Source organism: Amphiprion ocellaris, chromosome 9, assembly GCF_022539595.1.
Source record: "Amphiprion ocellaris isolate individual 3 ecotype Okinawa chromosome 9, ASM2253959v1, whole genome shotgun sequence".
NCBI classification, from domain to species: domain Eukaryota; kingdom Metazoa; phylum Chordata; class Actinopteri; family Pomacentridae; genus Amphiprion; species Amphiprion ocellaris.
The window spans coordinates 30,684,110-30,695,033 of NC_072774.1; the positions used below are offsets into that span (position 1 = coordinate 30,684,110).

General features: G+C 41.0%; 1 protein-coding gene across 6 annotated transcripts; it reads right to left on the minus strand.

Annotated features, from left to right (window-relative positions):
• Positions 1-803: 803 nt before the first annotated feature.
• On the minus strand, positions 804-6,910 carry fbxl4 (F-box and leucine-rich repeat protein 4). 6 transcript variants are annotated; one of them, XM_055013347.1, is made up of 5 exons: positions 6,702-6,910; positions 4,319-4,954; positions 2,914-3,250; positions 1,451-1,695; positions 804-1,155 (listed from the first exon to the last, which is right to left on the minus strand). In XM_055013347.1, exons 2-5 carry the CDS (start codon positions 4,813-4,815, stop codon positions 819-821), a joined length of 1,416 nt encoding a protein of 471 aa, XP_054869322.1. In that variant the 5' UTR covers positions 4,816-4,954; positions 6,702-6,910; the 3' UTR covers positions 804-818. The 6 variants fall into 6 exon arrangements, with proteins under 6 accessions (XP_054869322.1, XP_054869323.1, XP_054869325.1 ...); XM_055013348.1 differs by having other exon boundaries at positions 6,651-6,716; XM_055013350.1 differs by having other exon boundaries at positions 6,591-6,711.
• Positions 6,911-10,924: the final 4,014 nt, after the last annotated feature.

Below are 10,924 nucleotides of genomic sequence, written 5' to 3' on the forward strand. Positions count from 1 at the left end.
TTCGGGATGAAACTGCCCAAAGACTTTTGCAACCTTTGTTGTGAGTATGGTTAAGTGTGGCTTAGCTGTAAAGGCTCACTAACAGGCACATGTAAAAACAAGAAAAGAACAGGACATGGCTCTGCATTTGCACAAAAGGTTAGATTCTCCTCTTAATATAACCTTCAATCATTGTTTTTTTTTTTTTTTTTTGTCTGCATTTGTTCTCATTGTTTAACTCCACAAAAGGGGAGTCAACATTGTATGAGATCGATGCATATTTTAGTCTTGCAGCCAAATATTTTAATATTTAGTGCATGTGTGTGACCATCACCGGCCCTCCCTGAAAGCTAAGCAGACCTTCTTTATTAGAATTCCCTATTATGAGCCAGGGAGGGCAGTGCTACACCTCAGTGGTGTGTGGGGGAAACAAAGACTGGACAGGACGAACAGGACGAACAGGATGAACAGGGATAGAAATTAACAGGCGGTGCTATTGCAATTAAAGATAGTAAGGTGGTGTGTTATTCCCAACTACTAACTGTCAATCAATTAAAAAAAAATTTAAAAATTAATTATTTTTGTTATTTTTAATTTTTTTTCAATCATTGTTTTAATTTCTTTTACACAGTGACAAACTATTTTATAGCTGAGCAATCAATTTAGCACATTTTAGTTTTCTTGTGATTTTACCAAATTCTTTAACTACAAATCACTTATCAACTTACTGATCAACTGACATATCTTTAATATTGATGAATTGTTGCAAACAAATGAAGAAATGAAAATAAAAGTGTGTGGCCTATATATAAAATGTAACTAAGCAACTTGTTTATTAGTCACAGCAAGCAAGACATTATTATCCAAGGAAAAGCTGAGCTGCTGTATATTTGGACAGGAGAGATAAAAGACCACAGCTGATCACTTTGATTGTGGTTCCCACGTACACTGAGCACTCCTACCTCTATCTTAGTGCGGTAGAGCACCAGCCTGCGGAGGCGTGTAAGTTTGGAGATGTGCGTGAAGGCCTGCGGGTGGAGGCGATCGCAGGAGGACAGATTGAGCTCCTGCAGTCCAGGACAAGTCTGGGAGATGACCTCCAGACAGGCTTCATTCAGGAAGTGGCAGCACGACATTTCCAGGCAGACCAGGCTGAGACCACATGCCTTCATGAAACTGAGGAGGGAGGAGGAGAAACATGAGGGGAAGCAGAGGAAGAGCACGAAAAACAACTCAATCCCACATTAGCACCATTCTTGTCGGCAGAGTCCTTTTCTACACTGAAAGAATAACATCATTTTTCATGAGCATTAATTTTAAATTTGTTATAAATTACAGAGAATCATTTCAGTCCATGTTGTTTGTCTCTGTATGTTCCTCCTTCAAAACTGCTTGTACTGGTGAGTATTTGCTACTTCTTCCAAGGTCATTTCTCTGCTTTCTAACACTTGTGGCCCACTGATAGTCTGACCTGCTGAAGCCCGTCAGGGTGAGAGCTCCACGGTTGCCGGTCCAGGACAGGTTGAGCCTCTGGAGGAGGGTGCAGCGGCTCTGCAGGTGTCCCAGGGAGGCGTCACTCAGCCGGGCCCAATAGGGCTGCAGACTCAGCTGGGTGTACTGCAGCGGGTCGCAGCAGTGCTGGTGCAGCAGCTTACAGCTCTGGGCCAGACGGCAGAGGTCTGGCAGGGTCAGGTGGCTCAGTATCAGCTGGATGAGCTGTGGACGGGAGACGGGGAGAGGGTTAGGAGAGGAGAGGAGAAAGGAAAGGGTAAGATGTGGGGGGGAGGACAAGGGCAACAAACAGGAAGAAGAGAGACAAAATATGTTCAATCTGGTAAGAGAACATAGCAGAAAGCAAAGCATAAAACAAAGCATTAAAGAGTAGAGCAACCCAGTAGAGAAGAGAAAACACTTCGGAGTGGAGTAGAGAATGTTAATTGCGTCCCCTGTCAGATCTAAATAGTGGTTATCTGGGACACAAAGCACTGATAGCAGGATCAGTGGTGAGGTGAGCCAGCTTGTTTTGCACCGTGGTTGTGTGCCTCTCAAAAAGAAAGAATGACTGTGCTCGTGTGTGTGTGTGTGTGTGTGTGTGTGTGTGTGTGTGCGTGCACCACACTGAATAAACAATACATGGTGTTCAAGCGGGTATCAGCTGACAGATAATAGCTATATTGTGTTTCTGAAACAAACACACAGCGGTTGTGAAGACTGCCGTTAATGGCGGCGGTTTGGAGAGGAGATAAGAGAACGAATATCAAGAGTACTGCTGGTGTTTTGAAGCTCGCCTCAGACAACATGATATGTCTGTATGGCATGAAAATGACTCTGCGTCCGTGAGTGCATACAAGATCAAGAAAGTGTCAGAACGCATCCAAGCCACAATGTTCATGTGTTTGTGTGGAATGCTGGTAAAAATAGTGTGCATATACAGACACACAGGGCACAGATAATGATGGAGAGAACAATGGAGGGAGAGGAGTAAAGACAGACATAAACAATAAAGGATTTACACTTAACGCTTAATAAAATAATCAGCTTTAACAATTTTTTTAGGAGGAAGAAAATGTATTTAGTATCTTTGTTCAAGCTCTAAGATGCTCACAGTGAGTTTTGGCGAGCAACACCGAATGGAAGCACAACTGTTTGGAAAAATAAACTCCACATCGCCCCTTCAAGGTAGTAGCAGTAATAATGTGGGTAGAATAGTCAGGTTGGATCTCCATATTTGTCAAAACACAGGAATGCAATAAGTAGAGGGACACCTTAACAAGAACTTTTAATGGAAATTATACATTAACTTAGCATAGATTCAAAATATTCCTATCCCCACCATTAACCCCTACAGAATCACATCTGCAAGTCTGGGTGTGCATCTATTCTTTCAAAAGGTCCAAACGATACAGTGTAAACATCATTCAGGTCTGTAATCACCTCATATGGCAGTTTGTCAAAGTAGCCATTGCCTGTCCTCTGCTGCTTCCCGTCTCCTCCTTGTCTGTAAGGACCTCCCACGTCAGACAGCTCCTCTTCACTGTCACTCAGGTCACTAATGTCGATGATGGGCATCTTATAGAGGGCCAGCATGGGCCTCTCTTTTACCCCTCGTAAGATCACAGCATCCAGCTCGGTGTAGTAGTCCAGCAGTGAGCTGTTGACCTCCAGACGCAGAAGATTGGTGGGGAAGCTGATATGCTTGATTTTAGGTGAAAATTGCCGTGCCTGGGGTGTCAGCACCTTGGTGGGTTCCCCTGACCACAGCACCTCCCACCTGTAGAAAAGAAAGTGTACACAACAGTTAGACTGTACAACTAAAATCTCATTCTTTATACGACATACATCTACATAGACTGAGTAGGTTACTATGTGGGTAGTTTATCACAGAAGCTGTGAAGGGTGAATGAAAGCAGGTTTGCTATGATGAATATAGGCGCACTAAAAGGCTTTATATGGCATATAACACCAGGTCACGCAGCTCAGATGGACATTCATAATCAGGGCAGTACATCATGACTCCTGTCTCAAATCTTTCGCTGACAGCTTAGTGTTTCTGAGCTTGCTCTGATCTGTCACACACTAAATCCAATGCACAATGACCTCTGCTGAAAAAAGCCCTACGATTCCACAACTCCATGCCTAATTCATGACTTTACAGGCTTCTGTTTTGACAAAAAAAAGATTGTTGTGACTCATGATGGATGACTGGTGGGCAGTGATGAATTACTGCCGTTTAATCCTGATATTCATACTGTTGGCTGACAGAGGGCTGACAATGAATCCTGCATCTTAATAAGCTCTAATAGACTGTCAAATCCTAATTTTTCTGGTCAAATGTTTCATCATGTATATTTTGATACTGACATTAAATCAATAACATGTTTGTTGCAAGTTAAGGAGTCCAATAACAGAACTTTTTTTTCTGGTGAAGCAACATCTGATGATACCAGACCAGCCAATGACATTTTGACAACCCTTTTCTCGGGTTTGACAATACGCCTAAGTCAAGAAAAATTTTTAACAAAAACTTGTTTGGTACCATCTTGCTATGGTGAATCTGCTCAAGGCTGGGAGGGCTGTGTTTGTGTGATACTGTCCGATTATCACTTTACTAACAATAAAAATGCTAGGCAGCAATTTCAGAGGAATAACTTGGTAATAAAAACTAAACCATTCTGGTACCACCTGAAATGCTGCCAAAATTCATTCAAACAACTAGGGACTTAATATAAATTTGTAAATGTGTTGCTTACTTTCTGGTATTGCTTGCTGAGTGTTAATGAGGTTAACATTTTAGTGGAGTCACTGAATACGGTTTTTCAGGACAGATGACTCTTGTTACCTGACATCAGAGGGTGGGTTCTGGGAGAAGGGGTTGTGAGAGCAGGCCAGGATCTGAACAATGGCTCCAGGGTAATAGGTCTCAAACACCTCCACTGCTGTAGGGTAGACAGGCTCTTCAAAGCCCAGCTCAATGTAATCCTGGCTGTGGAAGCTTTTAGGAGTACGGCGAAAAGGTGGTGGGGCACTGGCACACTGTTCCCACCATGTTCCATAAGCTCTGCATACAGCCGTTTGGGTGAAGTCCCCTGAGCTGGGGTAGACATTGGGTACCCCAGCCAAGTTCCACATGGTGTAGGACATGCTATTCTCACTGCCATAGTGGGAGCTGAAGTCCAGAACCTCCTTGGCATACTGCTCCACCTCCACACTAACTGGCAAGACCGCCCGCTGGCCAGATTCCACAGCCCGCCGACTGGTCAGAGCCTCGCCTCGAGTCCCACTCCTGGAGCGCCGCCGCAGACAGATATAGTAAAACATGCTCAAGAGGGTTAACATAGGGAACTCTGGGACTGATGGGGGCAGTGAGGAGAAACGGAGGCTAGAGGGAGGAAGAGCCTCCACCTACTGGTAGTGCATTCTCTCAAGGGTTGGGGATGTACAAAGCGCAGGCTATAAGCCCGGCTGCATGCAAGACCTGTGGGTTAGGCAGAGACAAACACATACAAGAGTAAGAACAGCAAGACCGCAGATCTAAGACAACACAGAGTATGACTCCTGCCTGGTCCTGTTGGAAACTACACTGTTTTGCAACTTTGCGTGACTGATAACAATAAAGTGAAGGGAAAGAATGTGGAGCAACTAAATATTTGGCTAAACATAAATGAAACTTGCAAAACATAGAATACATTAATGTCTAAAAAATTATTTCCTCACCAGTTTTGAGTAGTTAAAGGGAAACTTTTAGAGAATGAAAGCTTGTAAAAACTTGAAGGTAATGCTCACATTTGAGAAGTGTATCTTGTAAAGCTTTTTAAAGCTGGAACATGATAGTGTAGTTATCGCTGGAATACTGGAAAGCAAATTTTGCGAACAAATCCAGCATTGACGTGAGTCAGTGGCTTAGCTTCTGTACTTGTGCAATAACTACTGTATCAATAAAAGGCAGCCTTATGCACACTGTTAATGACTAGTCTTCTTAATTACAGCATGCAGACAGTAACTTATGGTTAGCAGAACACGACAGCACTTGTATCAAATCAAAATGCAAACAAGAAAAGTCAAAATCCCTGTTTGGTAACTTCCCAAAACATCAGAACCCCTAGCCTGCGTATTTTTTCAGAGTCCTCGCTGACTAAAGGATTTGCTGCACTCAGACAGTCATTAGTGTCTCCTACATACAACCCAAGAGTGGCTCAGTAACTGGGGGAAACAAAAACCTACAGACTGCCAGAAACCCCAAGGTCTGGTGCCTAACACCCCTACTGTACAGGTTTTTAATGTCACCTAATTTACATTTGTGAAGATTCATTCCCTCTTTAAACTGAGCCGCTACACCGCTGTATGCTGCAGGAAACCATGTACATTTAAATTATCTGCAGGGAAAACCTGTGATCTACATGTAAATAAAAGGCAAATCTATCAGCAGTATTCAAAACAGAGTTTGAATAATACATATTAGTTAGAATGAATTTTAAAAAGGAGGCCAACAGTAGACAACAATTATATTAAAGCTATCAATGTTTACAAATGCTAACAAAGCCTCCGCATACCATGTTACTGTAAGCACTGAAAAGAGGAGAACATGAACTCTAACCAGCATATGGGAAAGACAGCACGTCGCCTTCCTGCTCAGAAAAGTTTAAAGTAAAAGAAAAAAGAAAGAGAGATACATATTCTGTTTGGAAGTAATATTCTACCTTGTCTGTCTGTCTTGGAAATCTCGCCGACACTTAATTGTTAAATTGAAGTTAGCTAAATACCTGCAACCTTAGCTAACTTGCTAAGGTTGCTTTTTCAGTTTTCCTTTAAGCTGAATTATACTAACATGTTAAGCTAGCTCCCGCGAAGAACTATCTTTCCCAATACCTTAGCGCAGTCAAAACACTAAAATGGCAGCTGGAAAAGTAAAATTTGCCCAAAAGGGTGAGCTGTCTCCCCCAGCTAGTGTTAGCTGTCTCCCCCAGCTAGTGTTAGCTAATGGTGAATAGCTGGTGGTAGGCAGCAGCACTGGCTAGCCAACAGTCAAGCTGTCAAAACATTAACTGTTAGCTTCCGTATGGCAGCTTTGCAAACCGATTAATCAAACAGGACGAAACATATTTAGAATTTACGGTAAACGTAGATCGATATATCCATTCATGAGGAGAAATGAGGGGAAATCCTCTTCTTACTTTAAGCTTTATCAGGCTATTTCAACACCGACCCTCATTCTTGCCTTTTACCTTGTGGTGCCTTCAGGAACAGTCGGATACTGTATAAACTTCTTGAGCGCACGTCACAATCAATTATATACTGTAAAATAATGGGTGAATGTCAAGGTTTCGTACGTTATTTAGCTTTAAAGACGTTATGTGTAGAAAACAAGTTGCAATTCGTCAACGTTCGTGTAACTAATGGAGGGGGAAAAAGCGTTAACTTCCGTAGAACTGCTTCTCTCTCCTTTTTTATTTCACCACCGCCGAGCGAAATAACTCACTGTCACATAACTTTAAAAAAAATACTGCGACAAAATGAAACCATGACATGTCAATTTAACAGTCATGATTACAATCGGGGACTGAAATGTGGTTAAAAACAAGTGAGGCATGACGCTACGTAAGGACTTTAAAAGCCGCACCATTGCTGTACAGCAAGTTATCAACATCCGGTCAGCTTTCTTTTATAGCAGGGGATTATGGGAATAGTAGTTCTTTGGCTGTAGCGACAAAACAGCAAAATGCGATACATAATTCCTGTCTTACGTCTGATTGTTAGAGTTTTATTATTTCAGATTAAATAAAGCAAAGGCTGTTTTTGTTTTATTTTCGTTTTTATTGGTGAATTCATTTTATCTGCAGCCAATGGAAGCTTCAAAATGCAAATATAACAACAACAACAACAACAACAACAACAACAACAATAATAATAATAATAATAATAATAACAATAACAATAACAATAACAATAACAATAATAATAATAATAATAATAATAATAATAATCCACTTAACCTCTGAAAAAGCAAGGGAGGACAGGAAGTGCCGGAAGTCATCAAAGCAGTGGCAGTCACCCACAGTGTGAATGGATGTGTTGGCTCAAACAAAAGTATGTGTAAATAATAATTCCTACCTGTTGTGGTGTTGAAGGATTTGTCCTCCTGGACTGGCTGCTCTGTGATGATCAGCTCATCCTGCGCTGCAGTGATGACAGAAGACTCATCAGCAGGAATCATAGGAGGTGGAGGAATGGAAACCTCAGCAGAGAGAGTCTGCTTCTGGACTGAACTTTGGCTGCTGGTGGAGTTGGCAAAAGGATCAGCAGAGGGGGTCAGAGGAGCAGGTGGTGGAGAAATGACAGCAGAGTTAGAATCCTGGCTGATCTGCATCATCCAGACCAGCGCTGGTGGTAGTTTTATCAGAGGAAAACAATGGAGAGCAGAGTTGGTTTTCCTCTTAGCTGCTCCCTTGCTTGTGGATGGTAATGATAGCCAGAAGTTGAATAAATGAAGTCACCCTGTACAGTGCTGATGACAGGAGGATCAGCAGGAGGTGGTGGAGATGAAACCTCAGCAGAGTCTGGTTCTGTGCTTAGTGCCGGCTCCTCTGTTGTTTCTGTCAGGCTGTGGTTTGAGCCATTCCAGGTAGCGATGCCAAAAGGTTCAGAACTGGTGGAAGTGGAGCTGATAAACAGGACTATTGTGTCTCTGATGGAGCGAGAGGAAGTGACCTGACAGAGCTCTGGCTCTTACATGCTGAAGGAAATGCTTGGAGGAGGCAACCAGAAATCGTGCAGGACTTTTGGAACCTCAACCTGCTGAAGTACTTCTGAGTCTGGCTGATATTCTTCTGTTTTAAAAACACTTCAGAACAGATACTTCAGAAATGTTAGCTCCATTACTGGACACGGTTCAGTTTATTACCAAAGTGCTGGAAAACATTTCTTGCTTGCCAATTTTGCAATTCTGCCAGTTTTCTCAGTACTTAGCTTGCTTTCAAAACAACATTTTATTTTTAACAAATAAATGAAAATGTTGAAGGTAGAGTAGTAGAATAATGTTAATGAAATCTGATTGGCACACTGTAATTTAGGGATGCAAACTTTCACATTTTCACAGATATTAGGAAGTATTGTGTGAGGAAGGTAGACAGGACCAGGCAAGCTTAATAGACAGTTAAGCCATTAGTCAGTCAGAGGCCACTATGTTCTGCTGCTCTGCAGAGGAACACTCTAATTCCATATTGGTGGAAGGTTCGGAAGAGAGTGTTTGTTAAGACTGTCTACATATATTTGCTGTGCTGGTTGTCACTTTTCTTCAGTGTGCATGCATTTTACAGGTAGGTGCATATTCTCTTTGTTTAGTTTATAATAATAGTTTAGGTCTTACTGTTGCACGTTAACCCAGTTTTCCTTGGTTGCTGCAGATGGCCTTTTGGGCAATGTGATTTGATTTCTTTAGATTTAAAGTGTCATGACAATGTAGAGTCAGAGAGTATTGTGAAACTGCACTTATTATTTACTTCTTTCTATCTACCTCCTGTTTCAGAACAACACACAGAGAGAGAGAAACTTGCATATGTGTAACCTTTGTTACGAGTACAAAGCAAAAGGGAACACTTTGTATTGGACTGGATTCTAACTGATGCCCCCCTGGTGGCCATAACCCTATTAACCAGTGAAAAAAGTATGTAGTCCTTGTAATCACCAGTACATATTGTATATGGCATTGTAAGGGATACTTTGTCATATGCAACAAGCCTCAGAAGCCTCACACTTCTACTGTCACCCCATACTCGCCACATATAGCTGATTAAGAAATTAACACATGGTCCAATACAAACCCCATCTATGTAGTTTTAGTTTTACCACCAAAATCCATTCCATGTTCAGTGTACAGAATGCCTTCCTTGGTGCAGTTTTTGTGGTAAGTTTGATATGTTTGTTTGTTACAGGTGGAACTGGCAATGCAACAGATTTGAAAGAAAAATATATCATCATTTCCCAACAAAAAAAACACCATGTGTGAGACGATGAACGTCTCTCCAAAGAAATGATGCTAATGTTTTCACTGTCTCTCTGGGAAACACTCCAAAACTCATAAATACAAAGAGCTGAAGTCACAGTCCTGTGTCCTGCAAAGGTTAAAAGAATTTGTGGTGAGTTATTGGTGCTTGGAGGAGTGTTTTTTTTTTCTGGGCTTGCACTGTATTGTAAAGGTAACATCTTTTGTCATATGGATGTTTAACAAAGCACACAGATCATACGTTTCATGAATCCTAAACTCAGCCAGCTTGTTCAGCCTTTGAAGTTCTGTTGCAGTGTTTCATTTGCTGGATTTGGAGATGCTACTTTCCCTTTCAAGGCAGAGAAAAGTAACTACACAAACACAAATGAAGTTTAGAAAAAACATAGTTGTAGTTTTAAGGGTGTTAGCTAAACTGGGTGATGTATATTTTGTAAAAACTTAATTGCATGCCATTAAATGCTCATAAATAATCACTATCACAGACATTACATTGAAAACAATTCTAAATTCTGGACTTTATTACTGCTCAATCTAAGAGGAGCAAGCAGATAACAAATCCAGAAACCAAATATGTCTTTGTTTGCTTTCTTCTTGAGCTTTCTCCATTTGAATTAACTGGTTAGTTTAATAAGTTAATCTTAGAATATACACTACTATTCAAAAGTTTGGGGTCACTAAGAAATGTCCTTATTTTTAAAAGAAAGGCATTTTTTTCAATGAAGATAACATTAAATGAGTGCTAAATCCAGTGTAGACATTGTTAATGTGATAAATGACTATTCTAGCTGGAAACAGCTGATTTTTAATGGAATATCTCCATAGGGGTACAGAGGAACATTTCCAGCAACCATCACTCCTGTGTTCTAATGCTACATTGTGTTAGCTAATGGTGCTGAAAGGCTCATTGATGATTAGAAAATCCTTGTGCATTTATGTTAGCACATGAATAAAAGTGGGAGATTTCATGGAAAATATGAATTTGTCTGCGTGACTCCAGACTTTGAACAGTAGTGTATGCTTTCAATTTATTGATTTAGAGTACGTTTAACCTTCACAAAGCTCATGTGAAATTCACCCATCTTCACTCTAATCAAACACTAAAGACACTAGTTACTGCTAACACATTTTGTGATTCTTTAAATAAAATTTAAGTGCCAGCAGAATTTAATAGAGTTTCATTTTTGGCCTTAAGATCTAAATTTCAGCCAAAACAGCAGATGCTGACTTCTGAGCTGAACAGGAGAAGTGTGTGTATTTACACTGATTTTGCTGGCGTGGTACATCGGGGCACATCTGCAGCTAGATTGTGGCCACTTTAATGTATTGATCAGTTTGGGATTATGAAATGAATATGAAATAATTCAGCACTTTGACTTAAGACCGTGATTATTTTAATTTGTCCTCTTCATAAACAGAGGCATGTGTTGCCTAATTAACACCATC